The sequence below is a fragment of the Grus americana genome, chromosome 1 (genome assembly GCF_028858705.1).
Source record: "Grus americana isolate bGruAme1 chromosome 1, bGruAme1.mat, whole genome shotgun sequence".
Lineage (NCBI taxonomy): Eukaryota > Metazoa > Chordata > Aves > Gruiformes > Gruidae > Grus > Grus americana.
The window spans coordinates 174,855,001-174,874,762 of NC_072852.1; the positions used below are offsets into that span (position 1 = coordinate 174,855,001).

Sequence of the window (19,762 nt, forward strand, 5' to 3'; positions counted from 1 at the left end):
CAATTCAAGATCATTGCTTAGCCTCTGATGAAGTGCCTTTAAAACAGGATGGAAACCATCACTTTTATTTGCGTTACTCATGGAATTTTGTGTAATGACAGGTTTAGCAGTGATCATTCTAGCTTGCGCTGGCTTTGTTAGAATTACTAGAATTCTCAAAAATACAACCCAAACATTTTGAGCCTTGAACTGCATTGTTACAGCCAAGCTACGTCACCTGGCTATGTAGTCATAACGCATGTTTTATGTGCTGTGAGGACTGAAGTAATTTTCAGTCTGGTCCTAGACTCGATGCTGAACTCCCACTGCAGAAACGAGGGAGACCGAGCTTCTGTGGAGGTGGTTGCTATTGATTTCAGCAAAGCTACCCTCCAGCCTGCCTGGCATTACCATAGCTTTCATTCTAGCTTCAGCACCCATGTGCTGGTTCTGCTGACGCCAGTTCCTAGCTCTCCAAGCCAAGAAACTGCCATCCTGCAAGGTACAGGTGTTCCTCGAGAGATCTTCAAAGATCTTACACAGCTCACAGGCTTCTGTACTACTCGCTTACTCCTCAGGGCTTTCCTTGGGCAATCAGTGGGGCACAGTTTATCAGTACATGTTGTCACTTGGCTGTACTTACCCAGCCTCCTATATGCTGTCACTTTGAAGGACCGGATCAGATTTATAAAGTAGGTATTTATAAAAGGCATCAAAAGGAGACTATTAACGTGTTTGCAGCAGAAAAACCTCACACCCTGCGAACGAAACATTTGAAGCCTGTCACCACTAGTCTAAAAAGGCTCTAAGAAACTTTAAAATTAAAATTTAATTTCAACAAAGATGTACAGAGCACCGGATCTATAACTGGTACTGCACTTTTAATTCAGCACCATATATTATATATAATTTTCAACTGTGTGTATAGGAGCAAAAGCTTGCCAAGCCCCTTCCCTGATCCCCACCCAAATATGCACCTACGTGTGTTACAGGCAGCACTCAAATGAAAGATGCTGTAAGCTGTAGCAAAGAAAATACAAACAACCTAGGTATGAAAGAGGTGTCTTTATTCTGTTTCACTACTCAATTTACAATTATACATGTTAAAGGACTCTTGCTAAAACTACTGAAGTTAATTTACTGTAAACAATGACCGTTTCGTGCAACATGTGCCAACCAATGCATCAAGTACAACTAGAGAAACAGAATGGTCGAATGATTTCCACAATAATTTGCACAGTAGGTTTCTTCCACAAAATAATTATGCAAACATAATAAAAAAGCATGTTTTCATAAAATAAATAATTCCTATCTTATTGAAGACTATAAAACAGGACAGAAAATATAGGCAATTTATTGCAGAGGAATCCTTAACTCTCACATTCACCCACTGCTGCTGTTCCTTTTCCCTTACATTTAAGTAAATACTTACATAGGGTGCAATTAAATATTTTAGTGATTGCTTTTTTATTTCTGAATACTTTGAAAGCCTCTGATCATTGAACATATCATTATAAAGAATAAAAAAATTTAAAAAATCAAATCTTATTTATACATATCATGTCAAACAGTTCAGAAGTGGATCATAATTTGGACTACCCTGCTTCTTCTCATCTTCCCCTTTATATTAACATTACTACTATTTCTAGTAATCACACTTGCAAAAATAAATCCTTTGTACAGTCCAGAAATTTGAAATTCACCCTTTCAACTGATTATTGTTAGAATTATCATGAGCAACAGAAAAGACGTTTAAAAGTTTAAAATAACTTTTAAATCTCAGACAAGCTGTGTCTTGCTTTTGAGCTACAAACCTTCCAAGCTAAAGTTAAGAACATTCTGAATGCCCTATTCAATAAATTCATTTTCCAGAAGTCTAAGTTCATTCTCTCACAAAATTCCTCCCCTAAAAGTTATCAATTCAGTGTATTTCCAGCTTTTAGTAGGGCACCGTTACAAGATCATGAAATAGGTAATTCAGGATGTTAGGTTCAATTGCTGTCAATAAGATACGTGTTACAGAAATGTTGATGAAATTGCTATGGAAGTAAAAACAATGCATATCATGCTTGCTGGTTAGAAATCTAAAGTATTTTTTTAATTATTATTTTTGCAATGTGAGAACTAAAACCAAATGATGCTTTAACAATGGTATAGAAGTTTCCCTTTTCCTTCAAGTATATTTCTCAGAAAGCCACCACTGGTGAGTTATTAATGAAAATATTTCAAGAACTTTCCTATTCATACGACACTCGCACACAAGTCTCAGATCTAACTCATTCTTTGTAATGCTGTGTAATTCCATTCATACATCCCCTTTTGAGATTTTTAAAAAAATGTTGTCAGTTGCCTTCAAATTTAGGTCTGACCAACTGTTTGAGGCTTAGAGCACCAATAGCTACTCATCAGCCACAGTCTACCTGTTCGGTACAAAGCCATTCTGTGAGTCGTGGGACAGAACAGGGAGCAGAACTTCCCTCCAGTATCCTTGCTAGGAAAAGACAGAAAGACTACTTCACCTGAAGCACGCATGAGATTTCTTTTTGATTACTCCAACAAAGTTTACTTCAGAGCTCTACAACGCCCTGAAATCTCAGCATTTCCCCTCTGTCTCTTCCCCCTCTTAGTCTCTAAGGCTAGAAGATTACCATATGGGGGTTTTTCCCCCATTCACAAGAATTTCAGAAGGTTCTTCTAAACAAATCCAATCAAACTTAAGCAAATCTGATTTGATCGGGCAAAAGGAGTTCTGGGCTTCCAGACCCTCCTCATTCCATTACTTTTGTTCATCGATGGTTTTCTTGAAAGTATCAATAGTTTATTTATATTAAATACTTTTTCCAATAAGTGGCATGCAAAAATTGATTATGTTTCTAAATATTTTGGTAATTTCTGTAAGCAGATGTAATACTACTGGCAATTAAACATTAAAGGGATGTAGAAGTGTAATGGTTCATTTTAATAGAAGAATGGCTGCACCATTCTTTTAATGATGTAGTGAGAGTAATTAAACTTATTGCACCTTCTTACGTTCCTTTGAAAGGGTACCAGAGCATCAATTTGGATGCAAGTGTTCTTAAGAGACACTGGTGGAGTCAGGTGATCAGCTTCAAGATTAGTACTAATACAATTACTAAAGTAACAACACGATCATTTAATTTTAAAGTAACCAATAATACATCTTACTTAAGTACATGGTAAAGGTAACTGATGGATGTGCAGTTTTAAGACTAAGAACTGCTTGTTTAGGGGAAAGAGATTCTATTTTCCTATTAAAAGATTTCTGCCACCTGTCCTTTTCCTTGATTTCTGTCAAACCAAGGAAAAAAACTGATCAAAGAATTGCTAAAAGGCTTCTTCTGACATATAGATTATTTTATTACTAAGAGAATTAAACTTTTTTTTTTTTTAATTGTGGAAAAGTATGTAATTTCCATAACTGGAATAGAGTTTTCATGCAGTTGTTCACAAGGAGAACTTAATTAAAAGGAGTAGCTGGTATTAAAATCAAAGCACCCATTTTTAACAGTTTGCAGTCTACTGTAAAACATACACATATTCCAGAGACCCATTTCTGGAACACTGTAGTTTCATTCTTTCCTCATGAAAGTCCCAGCTGAGTTTGATCGCTGTGACTTTAGACCAATACTGACAGACACTCACCCCTCTCCTGTTACCCCAGCCCTGCTCTCATCACACCCCAAAGCAGTTCATTTCCATCCAGCAACTCTTTTTTGGTACCAGTGCTAGTATTCCTGAAGCCACACAATAAATCCAACCAGGGGAAAAGAAATCCAAATCAAAACTAATACTCCTTTCCTTTCTTTCTCCTCCGAATAAAAGTTTTCCTCATGCCTTTGGGAGTTGGCTGTTAAAATGCAGGTGGTTTTGCAGTTTTGTTATCTCCTATGCAAGTTACCTGAGGTTTGCTCAGTCTATCTAAAATCCTCCTCTTGAAGCTGAAGTTATATCCAAGCTTTCAAAACAAGCCTCCTCACGGAATCTACCCTAATCACAGAAGGAACACAATTCTGAGAAAACCCTATGGTTTCTTTGTACCAAGTCTAGCTGCCTTAATTTTCCAAAGGATCACGTTATGATACCAATAAATTTGTTAACAAGACCTGAAAAAAAACACGTTATTTAAAAACTCCCTTAATATATACCAGACAATTTATTACATTTGCATTAAAAAAGCAAAATAGTATGTATAATCCAAGTAATTGAGGTCACATATATAAAAATTTATTAGACAACACAATTTAAGTTCTCCATCAGAAAACTACATACCATTTTTGTGAAATCCCTGAACTTGATTTTCATTTTTATGTTTCCAGGCAGAAATGTTGCAAGTTGTATTTTGACCAAATACTGTACTATGTGTATTTGCTTTTTGGAAACAGGATTGCTTCTCTGGAGATTTTGCTCTCAGCAACTGATTGTCCTTATGGTTTAAAGCAGAACATTCCTAGGTTAATAAGGAAAAGTTAATTTTAAAACCATTTTCACAAAAAATTCCCCAAAAGAAACAAGATCCAAACTTACTATCTGAAAATTTCAAGTTACAATTAGTACCTTAGCCTCCCATTTCTCCCTTTCTGAATAAAAAAAGAAACAAAAGAGTGTTTTCTCTGCACAAATCTTCGAGACGTGCTGTCAGCAAGAACCTCCTTTCAGATCACACATGCTCTGAACGAGCCAGACTGGATTCTTTCAGCCATCAATGTCCACGCTTTTTTCTTTCCATTCTCTGTGGGATCTCTGTTGTGAGAGTTGAATGAAGTACTTAATGCCTCCACACTTAAATCCCAGTCCAAAATGCAAAGTTGAGCTTAGTCAGGATATAGCAATTGGAAGACTAGCAGTGGGAGAAGACAGCTGCATGGCATTGGCGAGTCTCTAGGACAGGTTGGATTCTGATGAACACATTCACGTGTATAATCCATGTCCAACAGGGTGACTGGGGCAAGACCTCAGCGCAGACCAGTAGTTTTAAAAGTTAAAGATAAAAAATCCAGCTATTCTTCCTGTAAGGGCATGGTTATCCTAATCTTAAATGAGGAGAGTTCAAAATTTTATGTCAGTGGTCTATAAGACACTATCAATCTGCACTTTACCTTGGCAGAGAAGCGGCTATGAGTATTTCAAATATACAAATGAAAGCAGGGCTGAATGGGCTCAACTCGAGCTTTTTTATAATCTGGTGCTACTGGCCAGTACTGTCTCCCCTTCAATGACTATAAACAATGCCAAGTGGTAGACCATAAACTATTAAGTTTCTAAGACCATAAGACCATAATTACTAAGCGAGAGGAAGTGATCTTTGCTCTCTCCTCCAAAGAAACTAGCCTTGCTTCCCATTCTCTGGAAGAAGTAGAACTCCTTCTCATCAGTCACAAGATTCAGAGCTTGGGAGCCTTGCTGGATATGTATTGTCTTTTGTAGATTGTTTTGGTTTTAAGATAGGTCATCAAAGGGCTTGTGATCAAAAGACTGTACCTAACCAGAAAGTTCCCCACCAAGTCAGCATGCCAGCTATGGTCTAGGAAACTTGAGGCTAGTTTATGAAAAGAAATGGCGGACAATTTTTCCCAAAAAAAGTGCATCTCCACAGGCACATGTTTAAAAACTTAGCAATAAAAAAAAAATAAAGGAGCAAGAAAAAAAGAAACAAAAATAAGCAGCCTCACAACTACCTATTATGCACATACTTCAGTTTCCCCTGAAATCACCTTTGCCTTTGTCATACAACACATTAATTTTATTGCCAGCTTACAATATTTGTACTGCATTTATTCCTTGTTTTCAACATAATACTAGAAATGATGCTACATTAACATGTTCTCTATTACCACCTGGCAGTCTCTCCCCTCGCTCCCTGAAACCAAATAAAATAGGGAATGGATGCTTTAGATGGGAAGCCTATCACTTTTGTATCACAGTTTAACTCCTACCTTTGTTCTAAGAAGCTGAGATTTATTCTGAAACACGTTAGTATTCACATCATTTTCTCTGCAACTGTTTTCAGCCCCCGCAGTATCCATAATGCTGCTTCCACAAGTCTGTGTATTATAACCACTGTCCACCTGAAATCAAGAAGCAGGGCTTTAAAAATGTACTGCAATTTATCGCCAATAACAGGTTTGAGAATCTGAGGGGTTTATGACTTCCATTTGATTGACAGAACTTAATCCAACAAACCAACTACCATCAGTTAATAACAAAAGCAAATTGTAAACAGGTCTGTCAGAATTAGTTTGGATTAAGTTAAACGTATTACTGTACGTAGTAACACAAAAATAATTTATAATTGTTATGTGGAGTCACTGAGAGAGGAAAAAGGGGGTGAGGGGGAAGGAATAAATGTCACAATGCCACCTGCAATGCCACATCCAATTAGAGAAAATAGACAATTACTTCCAGACTGGTATACATAGTAAAAGTTACTATTTCGAGCTCAGGTTTACAGAAAAACAAAAAAAAGATTTTTATTTTTACCTGAATACTACTGTTGTCACAAGGAATTGCACTGCTTTCTGCAAGAGGTGACATGCACATGCGAGAGTTTTCAATACTGAAAGTAATCCCTGTCATAAAGCTGGTCATCGGTGCGTTGCTATTTCCGATTGTTTCCTTTATCCAAGTGGTTTCCTCTGACACTTCAGCTGCATCAGCCATATCTACAGTATTATTTTCCTTTGAGCCTTCTATATCATGAAATGACGACAACCTTTGATGACAAGCTTCTGAGTGATCTGGTGCAATAGACACAGTTGCTACGACAAGATGCGTACCACGTGCAAAAGCATCACTGTCTTGCTGACGTACGTTTATTCCATTATCCATTTCTGGGAACCGAGCTTCTGCTGGAGAAGCATTTTCCTTGTCTTCCTCATCCTCACCATGATTTTCAACTGCAATTGGTATTCTAATGACAGAAGTCTGATACTGGGCAGTTCCTCTACATGCTCCAAGCCTCATCGGAGAACAATTTTTAATTGGAGAACAACCATCTATATAAGGACTTCTTGTACTTGGGGGGGTCATTCTATTTGAGGAAGAAGGAATATCTGGAGAACGAAATGTAAATTGTCTTTGGTCTGTCCACAGGGAAGAAAAAAAAAAAAAACCAACAACGAGCAAAGTTATTCCATTATATATCAGATGGAGTTAAAGTCATTATCCTCAAAACCCTACAGTCCTTCGAATAATTATAGCCAACTACATAGTATTTCACACAGCACTACTTCCTGGCTCCAAGGGGTAGTTTAAACTGCATTTGAACTATTATGGTAAAGGTCATGGTAAAGGCAAGTTTTTATCCTGTTTTTACCACCAAATTTGTTTCCTATGATATAGTTTACTGTATCAGAGGTCTTACATTTTCAAATGGCAATACCACGCAGTGCTCACAGGAAAAATGCGTTAAGGCTGGTTCTGTAGCCTTCTTCTGAAAAAATATAATTACATATATTCTATTGGCACTTAAAAAAATTTGGGTAGCAAATCTAACATATGCAATCTCCATATATAACGGTGCTGAAACACCACAGTGCTCATCAGAGGAAAGTCATGTATAAACGTGGTGTTAAGTCTTTCCAGGCAATGGATGAAACACGAAATACTGACATTTTCTAGAGCTACGAGGACACAAAATGTTCATGATTTCTTCATTAGTCAGTTTTATTTCAACCCCCTCCTCACACTAGACTAATACTTTAATTTTTTTTTTTTATTCCTGTTAGGTCTCAATTCCGTCTTCTAAAACATTTTCCCCTAGGTAATTTTTTGCAAGCAAATACACTTCACTGCTTCACATCATTAAGATATTTCACTGCTAAACAGTAAACATGTCGTACAGGAGGAGACTGCTGGTCTGCCAACCACAGTACTTTGTCTCTGAACAGAAAAGTTCCAGTAAGAATGCAGCAAAATACCAATAATAAAAACATATAAATATAAATATATATAAAAATATATAAAAATTTATATATTATATACATATAGATATATAAATATATAAATCAAGAAAGAATAATACATGTACAATTAAAGCCTACCTGACAGTGGTGTCTTTCTTATGTGAAAAGCAATTGGTGAAAAAGTAGGAGAACCATTATGTGCAGGAGACCCCTCTGGAAATGTGGGACTGGTTATACTTCCAAGACTGTAAGCCCTTGTTCCTCCCTGAATAGGGCTTGAGGAAAACTGACCCTGCCGTTAAAAAGAAAATTAAAAAAACCCAAGCATTAGTTTCATAATGTAAACTTTGACTAATATGTATATGTAAAAAGTATTCTAATTAAAAAGCTTAATATGGCAACACTGAGGAAAACTAATCCTGTACAACTGAACTGCGCAATGACAATCTCTATGATTAGTTTAGCTTAAATATTCCAGTTGCAACTCGTTGCTGGGACTTTATGACTCCATATAGGAAAAGAGCAATGGACTCAAATTGTCATGTAATATCAACTAAGACTGTAATATCTGTTATATTTAAGAACTATGATAAGCCTAAACAGGGAATTAATGCTATCTGTGTATATAGTCAAGTATTTAATCTCAACTTCTTACTCATAACAATTTAGAAGAAAGCCAGCCTCTATTTATACTGTAATGGCATCCATATTATCTGAATTATTTAGCTCAGGAGCAGACAAAACACTTTTCCTTCAGAAAAAAGAATAGTGGTTGTGATCTTCCTTAAGAGTATGGTAGAAAAAGAAAAGTCACTTCTAGCAATATAATTATGTTGTAGGAATTCTTTACTAGGTTACCATAGTGAGGACTTTTTTTTCCTTTTTTTTTTTAAGCCACACTCTTGCTGGGGTACCTTTTTTCCATGCACTTCAGCCACCAAACAAATGAAACCATACCACCTAAACCAGTTTAGCTGTGCTATGTCCACCTGGGAATAAGATTCATCTCATTTAATTTTAAAAACAGACATTATGTTCTGTGTTCTAATAAATGTCTATTCATCTGAAATATCTGGTCAATGGAAAACAAAAAACTGTATTTAGCACTGCATTTGTGGATTCACAAGTCATTTCTTCCACCATAAATGAGTTTATGGGCTATAAGGGAAATAATTACATCACCTGTTCATATCAACTAGTATTTTAGACAGCAGTTCATGGATTTAAACAGGCCCTTTTGTTTACACATTTTATGGGAAAAAAAGGTTTCAACATGCTTTCAGAAAGTCTTGTATATGTATCAGTTGCTACTTGCTTTTCATAACAAAATTAAAGTATAATTCCTTCTATTCGAAAGAATAGCAGCACAGCATAATAATTTGATATAATAAAAACTCAGTAAGACTTTTTTTGTTCACATAATTTTTCTTCTGAAATGGGAATTTGGAAAAAAAAAAGCAAACACCTTTGGTCTAATACCTACTCTCTCACAAAGCAGTTGTAGCTTATGAAAAACATGGTTGTTCATCTCGTGAAGTCTGTTAGAATACAGAATCGGTGCGGCCTGCTCTCAGAACTACTCTTGTGCCAACTAAGTCACATCCCATCCAGCCCCCAAAACCGGCTACTTACCGAACTAGATGTTTCAAGAGGGCTTCTGCACCGAACTGGAGATATATCAATTGAACAAAGCACTCCAAGTGGCTGACTACCACATGGACTATGCAGAGAAGGGGACAAACACTCAGAAACACTTCCATTTTCTTCTAAAAACAGCTTTCTTCTGAGTGATGAAGAGCTCAGATTTTCCTGAGACTGATCTGCAAATTCATCAGTTCTAAAATATTCACCTAGAAACGTGGAGAAGTTGTTTCCAATGAGAATGCAAGAAAAAAAAAATCTTCTACTGTAGAGACATACATAACTAAATTAAAACATTTAATCCAATTTACCAATACAGCAAGGAATTCAGGCACCTATCCCAAAGGATCACTTGTTATCATCACAAAAAGTCCATCCTGTCTTGCAAGGTTCCACTACTGCCCATCATCCTTTAATAAAGTCTGCATTTAAAGCAATATATAAATATTGGACAGCATCTACTTACTAGCCTTTTCCCAAAATTGTATTATTTTTCCCATATGAGTTGTGAAAAAGGGGTTCTTATACTACCCAAGCAAAACTAGACCCTTTTTCAGTTTTCCCATATGTTTTGATGGTCATTGTGATACACACAAAGGCAAACCAGATTCAACTCAAAGTCAAAGCAGTTAGCAGTTTACAGTAGATGAGCATACAGATGTTAACAAAGACCCATTAAAATATATTAGGATTTAGCAGATTATTTTACATTTTTGCTTGTGCTCTATTCTAATTGAGTAATTCTTGTAGAAGAAATTTTTCATGAATTCACAAATGATGCATTGATGGAAACATTTGTTAAGACAAAACACAAAAGGAATAGATATGGTTTTATTTTTGTGTTTTAATTTTGATGACCCACCATCAGGATTGTGAACTTCAGTACTGGGATAGGAGCACGCAGCTCTGACCTGGCCATACCCACTATTCCCATATATGAACTGTAAGAACTGGCCTTTCCAGCCCCCTTGCCTGAGAAGTTGGCAGCAATTGCTTGATAAAGCAATTATAATCAGACAGTTATTTTGGACTCTTGTCTCCCCACTCAGCAGTCATGGCTTTATAGTGTAGCTTTGCTCAAGGCAAGGTTGGGCCACGAGCCTCATGGCTGGCAATCTCTAAGTCAAACAGCTCTGCTAAGTTAAACAACTGCTAAGTTAAACAACTGCTCTATTTGGGGAGGCAGGAGGTGTCTTCTGCTGACTGCCTTTTATATATTCAGAATTGTTACTCAATTTCCAGTTGTCCTCCATATCCCTCCTCTTTTATCTTTATGTCTACACTCAAATCATATCATGTAAGTCCGATGTCCCACGCAACACGCAATAATTGTCTATTTAGAACACATACTTAAAACTTTCATTAGGTTTTTCTTTTCTATTCAGACATTCGTAATTAAATTTAGATATTACATGACATACCTAGTATTTTCTCTAAATTAAAATCCACTGGCAAAGACAGTACTGTCTGACAAGCAGCTGCAATGAATAAAACCAACAAAATTAGCTTGCAGCGACCTTTTACTAAACCTGTAAAAACAAAAATTCACTTTCAAATTGCATTGCAATTGAGCTATTTAAGTTACAGTTGCAATAAGGAAAAGTGTTAATTAAAGCTAGGATTCTGATTTGGCAACACTATATGCAGCACACTCAGGCCTAGAGATAAAAAAAACCAAGGGTTGTAACATAAAAGCCTCTAGAGAGACATTGTTAAATGAGGAGAGTTCTCTGAAGAAAGGAAGGATTCAAAAGGAAATGACAGAAAGATCACCAAAATACCCTGGGGAAAACCACTACCTATTTATCTAAAATGAAATAGTTTAAAAGATGTCTTAAGATTTCTGCTATTTATTTGGCAGAGAAAATAATCAAGATTGCCTAACTCAAAACAATCCAACACATTAAAGGTTTCTTGAAACTGTAATTTAGCCATAAACCTGAGGCTTATATTCACTTTTAATTCATAAAAAGTGCATACACTGAGTTGGAAAAAATGCACTCTACAGTCTACAGAGGAGTTCAGTTTTTACTTCTGAAAAAATATGGAAGAGTATAATAGAATCAAATTACTATGCGAAATGGATATTAAAATTAATGGTACCATACAAAATTATTTCTACAGGAATATTAACAAAAAAATAATTTCCTTTTGAAATTAAATAGACATTAAAAAATGGGTTATTTAGCTTCAGAAAAAGCCTGTAATTTCAGACATTGCCTTTTACCCACCATTGCTTTTCCCAGGCTGCAAAGTCAGCTGTCTTCCAATTGGAGAAATGTTATTTAGATCTATGGCTGTAAAAGAGATAAAAACTTAAATTTAAGTATGGATTGCATATAGAATTTTGAAATCTAGTAGCAGTAACTTAGAATATTTAATACAACTGACTAAAATTTTTGCATCAAAGTTTGGAAGAGATCAGAAAAGAGTACTGAAGAAAGGTTACCATTACAGCCGATTAAGAGAACTTCAGCACCTTTCTATTCAAACAAAGCTTAGTGAAGTAGCATCAACTTTGCCCAAATCTTTCTCTCCTGCTGCCTCCTTTACATTACAGAGATTTAAAACAAACCCAGTTTATGCTTACTCAAATAGGCTGTGTTCAAGTAAAACAGATTTCCAGAAAATCATGCAGTCTGGACTTGAAGACAAGGATGAAGAATCCACCCTTTTTATACAGCAAAGGAACACATTATACCATTTTCTTTCAGCACTCACTTTCCCAGGTCAGGATTGCGGCTTATGTTCTTTGTCCAAGAAATGATGATTGTACAACTGACAATTAAAGACACACCATCCACAAGCTGCATCTCCTTGATAATTTTTTTAACAGTTTAGCCTCTTCCAAATCTTGCAAAAACCCACTAACACTTATTTAAGAATTTGCTACTTGATCATTTCTCCAAAAGCTAGATAATTTTAGGTGGACACACAAAAGCAACTTACATTTAGTTGAATTAAGCTGAGAAACTTGCTTGCCTTCGTGTTCAGTCCAAGGAGAAGGAACTATGAGTCTTTTTGTGAAAAACTAGAGTAGAATAGAAAGAAACCATCTAAGCATTTTTAAAAATTGAAGACTCTCAAATTTAGATTAGTGCCCTAAACAAGAAAAATTTAAGTAATATCTTTTGCTACTCACAGATCTATATTTTAAGATTTTTAACTCTTCCTTCCCCCAAACCTATAGTTATGCCTTATACCCAAAACATATTTCATTACTTCAGGCCCAAAGAGGTTAAGGAAAAAACAATTTGATTTGAAGAAGATGCCATGTTCTTTACAACACATACTACCTCAGATCTTTCAAGTCTGTAGAGTGAGAATTGCACAAAAGTTTCATTTAACACTCACTGAAAATTTTGAATTGTCTCTACCATACTCCCTGCACAGTAGTTTAACATAATTCTTTTCAAATTTTCAGTTTGTTAAATTGTTGTATTTTAACAATTGAGGTATTTTACAGAAATGCTAGAGACACTGCAGTAACAGTAAAAGGAGTGGACAACCAAGGCTTTTTGGCAATATTATTACTGTATTTGGCTAAACAGGTTAGCAGTGAAACATTTATCGGTACTAGCACTTCAGTCTTTTTCTTTGAACCAGAAACTCTATCTGCTGTCGCAGCTGCATTCTAGAACACCCTGATGCTGAGGAGATGAACACTATTACATAGCTTCAAGAAATACATTGCAAATCCTGTTCTCACAAAAAAACCCAAGAGTTAAAGCAAATGAAAAAAAATCAACTTGAAACATCCAACTATTAAAGGCATAATTTTTATCAGAGACATGGTTTCAAGCTGTTCAGCTGCATAATCCATTAGCTTATGCCTCACAAAGAAGAAATATCCTTTTTAATGCAGATTTAGAACAACAGAGAATCTTAGCTGCAGATCAACTACATAGCACCTTTATGGAATCATAAAATATCTTTTTTGTTTATAGGGACAGAAACTGTTAATAGCATGATACAATATAAAAATGGTCAATAACACAGACTTTGGAAGAAATAGAAAATCACCAAGGTTCTGCTGTATTTTTAAAAATGCAATTAAAGAAACGAAGCTACCTAACACTAACAGTTACTGTAAACCCCAAAATAATCACTATTTTAACCTTAAATTAACTATTTGTAAGAGTTCTCTTACAGCTACATTCCCACCAGCCAAGCAACATGAAATCTGCTGCTTTGACCTACAGGCATATGAAAGAACATGGGAAGAAAAAGACCATGTGGATTCCATCTACAACAGCAAGGGGTGAGGATACAAAACTACTTTCTTACTGACCAGTAAAATATAATACATTTCTGGGTTTTGAAATCCTATAATAGATGTGGATCTTTTTTTGTAGGTATGTAGCTAAAACAAGTCAATATTTGAGAGCACAGAAAGTTTTATTACCTCCTCAATGGCTTTTTGCCTTCTGTCTTCTGTCTCCTTATCAATTCTATGTAACAAATGAAAAACAACTCAATTATCAAAGCCATCACATAATTAGAAAAAAAAGTCCAACTATGTAATCTTTTACAGATGCTTAAGAGAAATATTATAAAGGAAATTGCACTGAACCGTAAATCTTGTGTTTTTACTGTAATGTGCAATAATTTTATACTATAAATTTAGAAATATAAATGCACTTCTCAGTTCATTTGAAAAAGATCAGTACCATTTACGAGTACAGATTTGCAAATCTTCTATTTACTCCTTGTACCAGCAAGTATTTTTATCTGAATAAAAAATCAATCATAATTGATCTTCCAAAATAATCCATTTAGTTATGTTGAACCTGACATATGAACAGATTTTACTATTAAAGTTGCCATGAGATTAGACTTTCAAAGAATCTCACTATAAGATCAAGCAGAATAAAGAAACCTGAGCTGTAAGGAACAAAAGGTCAACAGAAGATACTCATGGAATGTTTGCATACTTAAATTCCTGACACAGCCCACTTTCCCAACACAGGGATCCCCCTTTCAAATAGTCAGTCTGCCATATTTTCTTCAGTTCAGGATGCAATATCATATTTCAGTTTGAATCAATTAACACGTTCCCTTATGCAGCTTTTAAGCTTTTTTTTTTTTTTAAATGTTGTAGTTACTTCAGCCATCTTCAAATGATGTGTGAGGTTCGACATTTATACTCCCTTTAACGGTCACCTGCAAGTCCCACTTTCAGTTACTTCTATGTAGTTCATAAGTTTAAAAAAAAAAATTACAATTAATATTCATCATTATCTTAGCTGAAGCACAAAATACTTTAATGCATAATTAGTATACCTGAGTCACCCTGGAATAATTTTAGAAATCAATCACATAACAGACATAATTAGCTACACAAGCACATGTAGATGTATCTATACATACATAAGCTTCCCCTCACAGCCTTCTTTCTTTGATGGTAATCATACTTTGAATAGATCTGCAATACTTGGACATGCCATCTTAATTATGTCTGCCTAGATGATGCTAAAGTGACAGTTCTGTGCAAGTGTCTTCATAAAATTCAATTATTGTACCAAAAAAAAAAGCATACAATCATCATATATTTATTCATAGTAGACCATGAGTATCAAGCATCTCTACAAGCCAGATTCCAAAGGAGAAACAGGGGAAGTGGGAAAACAGCTGCCACTAAAAGTGCTAGCTAGTGCAGAAGAGGATGTTTTTTCTTTAGTGCCTAACTCCAGGAAAAAAACAAAGTGAAAATGTCATACATATTTAGCAAGAATAAGAACAAGCCAGTCTTACATGCAGCTTCAAGCAACCGAGTACTTGCAACTGTGACACAGTATGCAAGGTGCAATACAGATATTTTTATACTTTACATATAATAGCATAGCATCCATTTTACAAACATTCAATTTCTACCAGCAGAAATAAAAAAGGAAGAGGAAAGTTTATGGACAACACTGCGTCACGTTAGCAAAACGCAGCTCTGCTCAATTACCGACAGACTTCCTATTTGTCATTAACACAGTCCTCCAGAAAGAAGTTCTAATCATTTTATAAGCAGTGCAATAAATACACAGTACATAGATGATGCCCAGTTTATGGAAACAGTAATACTGCACAAAATTAAGTCTACACGTGATACATGCTTAGACTTCACAAAGCACTCATGAGGTTTTACACTATGCTGCTACCCAAACTGTTTTCACTACATAGTGGAGAATTAACAGTTTGAAATATTTATACACCAAATTTCTTATGCTTGTGGGTCTTTGCAACTAATTGAGAAAATTACTTGTTAATAAGTATTACTAAAATGGAGTATATAGTTTGTGTAACATTATGCACGGGCTCTAACAACTTCAGGAACTTCTAGCATCAAGAGCTGTATTTATGACACTTTAGTATCTACAAAGCAGTATTTTGAAATGCCAATTAAAATTAGTTGCCATAAAAAAATCTTAGACAAATGAAAAAATATATATATATATGCATTTAACCATGTACAGTTTACAGTCACCAGAAATAACTACCTCAGTCTCTACTACACTGGAACAAGAATGGACACAACAAATCTACACATAGACAAATTAGCCTCTTTCTAGTCATATCAGGTGATTTTTAAAGAATAAAAATAAACAGAGTGGGTATGAAACAGTGGGACAGACTGAAAGGACCCACTGTGCATGTTTACATACATAGGCCATGGCACTGATCATCATTGGGATTGTCACCCAAGCCATCTAAATTAAAGCTAGTGTGTGTGTGTTCTAATAGGCTTCCAGAAACAATGTAATCGACTCCCTGAAAAACATAAGGCTTAAGGCTTTTTAACATATAAAAAGCATTAAAGTCTGAAACCTACTGGCTGCTAGAGGAAGGGCAGAAAACAACAAGATGTTAAGAAAAATATTATCAACATTAAGACAAGGTGATTCACAGATACAGCTGAGAACAGTTAAATTCTTCCTACATCTCTGCTGTAGTAAGAAATTAATATTCCTTCTTAGACCACTTCCTGTTCAAAAAGAGAGATGTAGGTACAGTGAGACAGTAGGAACAATAGGTCTAATATTGAGAGGCCTCTTGCCCTAACCAGCCCTCTGTGTTTCATTCCACTAATAAGACTTGAAAGTCCTATAGGCATAAACAGGATGAAGGATTGTTTTATTATTCTATTACTGAGGTGCTTCAGGCCATGAGGTGCAATTCTTTGTGCAAGTTCACAGCTGAGAAATGTACAGGACTGTTCACAGGATTCACCACTTGGGGCCTTCCCTTGGCATGTTGTTCTGTACTATTAGTAAGACTATCCCTCAAGGCGAGCTGTGAGTACCAAGCCTGTTTTACTTACTCATTTGTTCTCCCCATGGAAGTTATTTTCAGAGAAAGGAAAAAAGTTGAGATCAAGATCCCCAAATTATTTCAAGTAACTAGCAATCTCCTCCTCCTCAAAGATGGCAAGCTTATTGGTCTTCCCTCCTTCACACTAAGTCCAATCCATACCTTTCAAAGGGGCTACTGATTTACCTAGCTAGCTTTCCCAGCTCTACCCTTCTGCAGGAGTCCCAGAGACCAAAGACTTACACTTCATAGGTCTCAGTATAGAACACTCTAAGATGAATTGTGTTGTGACAAGGAGCAGCAGAGGTAGGTTGGTAACAATCATTAACAAGACATTTTCTTGCTTCTGTTGACCACTTTTACCTGGCTGTCTTCCAAACTGCAGAGTGGATCAGCAGTTCTTAACATTAAAAAAGAGTGAGACAGAGGCAGCCTCATCTAAATATTATCTCCACATCAGGGACACATAAAAATCTATGTTAAAAGATTTGAATAAGAAGTCTTTAATGCTGTGTTGAAATGTCAATAAAGCAAAAGAACAGTGTTCTAGTATTCAAGCTAAGTTAACTGCATAAAAACAGATGGTAAGTTACCTAGCATGACTCAAATACATTGCTTGGCGTCGAACATCTTCCGAGTCAATTTCCACAGGATTTATTAGAGCAAGCTGATCAATAGACCATCTAAATTTTCCTGGTGTCTAAAAAAAGAAATGGACATCTTAAAGCTTGCTAGTCTAAAAAGATAAAACTGCAGGACAAATCTCAATGGAACAACACAATCATAACTTCCATATAGTTTCTGTCAAAGACAATCAAAAGAGTTTCTATTTAAGTCATCTACTTAAAAAAAAATGAGTAAGTCAAGCAGGCTTCTTTATCCTGGTAGTGGTATAACAATGATTTACAAGATAATATAAAGTGGAAGGTTATAGCTAATATTTATAAAATGAGGTGCCAATTTCTTCTCAATTTCTGAGGACAGATCTACTAAAGATATAGAACTTGGGATAACATTTAGTTGCCTCTAGATTGCCATAATCAAAATTATGGTTCCATGAAAACCCAGTGTCTGTATCTAACCCAAGTTATCCAAGTAACAGAGCAGCCTTCCTCTCACCTCACGTTTCCAAGATGACTTAGGAGTTGCAGCGTCACACACATCACGCAAAGTCTCACTCATAAAGCCATGCACACTTCACAACAAAACCCAATCCAGAAATAAAGCAGCTTCACCCCTTTATTTAACACTTAATTACAAAATATTGTTCAAATACCTATTTGAAAAATACAAGGGCAATTAAGTTTTACTTGCATCCAACCAGCTTAGCATGTAAGTAGGAACTGGTTTTGTTTCACTTTAAGTAGGACAAGAGCACTGCATCCAACAACTGTCCTTTATCTACTTTCAACTGGTTTTGCCACTTAGCGAGTTTATGCTAATCTAGTGATACACCTAATATCTAAAGAAAAAAAACACAATGGGAAGATAGGAAGACTAAGTGTCAATATTAGCATTAAAAGCAGCATACTCCTGTAAGCCACCAGGATTCTTTGGTTTAGTGTATAAAGTACACTAAATAAAATATACTTTTTAATGCATTTCAAAATATTAGCACTACATCTGTATAGTTATACAACCAAAGACTAGATCTTACAGATGAGGATTTCGTTGATTTAAAGACTGAAGGACTGGAGACAATCTGCTCCTGAAGAGTATAATAATCACTGGGACTTTCAAAAGGATTCAAGATTGTGACTCGTCCTGGAGTTTCTGGTGTTATCTGCATTTTTGCTTCTTTTGCATCACCCATAACACTGAGCTATACCTAGAAAAGAGAGGACAAGAAAAATGGAGGGGAAAAAAGGAAAATTATAATTTTGACTTTTTAGGATCACCTTGAAGGTTTTGAGGGGAGATGATTAATCATTTTTAAGGAACCAGAAACATTTAGAAGACTAACAAAAACGAAATTAGTCAATTAAAAACCAACCAAACAAAACCACCAGAAGAAACAACACTGCGATGAAGCCAAATACACTCCTGGAGGGCAGCTCACACACCGAACGCTGGCACTCAGGAGCTTCAGAAATAAGAGGTATCGAAGGGACCATCTCCCCGGGAGCCCCTCAGTGCCAGCGAGCCCTGCGTTACCCACAAGTCAAGCAGCAAGCACAGCGGGGTACGGAGAGCCACAGCCACAACGGCGAGAGGGGGCTGCCAGCAAGCCTGCCTCGTCCACACCGGACAACTCCAGAACCTTCTGGTTGCAGGCAATTAACCCCGGGCGGCGGGAAGCAGCCATACCGGCCGCTGGGGAGACCACCGGTGCTGCCCGGCCGGCCGGCCCAGCCGTGGAGGCAATAACGCCCTCAGAAAGGTCTCGCTTCGCTGGGGCGCTACACCACCCCCCCCAACCCTCCCAACGGGCTGAGGCCAGCCCTAGTCCCCGAGGGGCTCCGGGAAGCGCCACCGCTCCCTCCCACACTGGATGGGGGGGGAAGAGAGGCCGGCGGGTCTGGTGTCCCCCCATCAGGCCGTGCCCCAGCGGCTCCCTCACCACAGCGGCTCCCTCTCACAGGGCGAGGAGAACAGGAGATGCGGCGCTCGGCCCCCCTGAGAACAGCCCCCTGCTCCCCCTGGACAGTGTCACTGAGCCTCGCCCCGAGCCGTTCTCCTCGGCCCCGAGCGGCTGATGGGAGGCCGAGACCCAGGCCACAGCTACCTGCCGCCGTTACCAGGCCGCCGGGACACGGCTGCGCCCGCTCATGCTCACCCAGATCACAACTCCCGCCCCCGCCGCGCCGGGCGGCTCTTTAGGTAGCCCCGCCCCCTATCGGACTCTGCCCAATCATGACGCGCATTCTCCGCTGCCAGACCAATAGCAGGCTTCCTTCCCTCTCGAACAGGCCAATCACCAG

The 19,762-nt window shown here is 37.1% G+C and overlaps 1 protein-coding gene across 4 annotated transcripts; it reads right to left on the minus strand.

The window, feature by feature from the left end:
- Positions 1–1,067: 1,067 nt before the first annotated feature.
- On the minus strand, positions 1,068–19,605 carry BORA (BORA aurora kinase A activator). Of its 4 annotated transcripts, none has more exons than XM_054833617.1 (12): positions 19,567–19,605; positions 18,499–18,669; positions 17,435–17,541; positions 13,948–13,993; positions 12,492–12,573; positions 11,774–11,839; positions 10,964–11,020; positions 9,534–9,751; positions 8,040–8,193; positions 6,478–7,079; positions 5,934–6,065; positions 1,068–4,447 (listed from the first exon to the last, which is right to left on the minus strand). In XM_054833617.1, exons 2-12 carry the CDS (start codon positions 18,652–18,654, stop codon positions 4,262–4,264), a joined length of 1,806 nt encoding a protein of 601 aa, XP_054689592.1. In that variant the 5' UTR covers positions 18,655–18,669; positions 19,567–19,605; the 3' UTR covers positions 1,068–4,261. The 4 variants fall into 4 exon arrangements, with proteins under 4 accessions (XP_054689592.1, XP_054689601.1, XP_054689581.1 ...); XM_054833626.1 differs by having other exon boundaries at positions 18,499–18,663; positions 19,402–19,603; XM_054833606.1 differs by having other exon boundaries at positions 19,402–19,603.
- Positions 19,606–19,762: the final 157 nt, after the last annotated feature.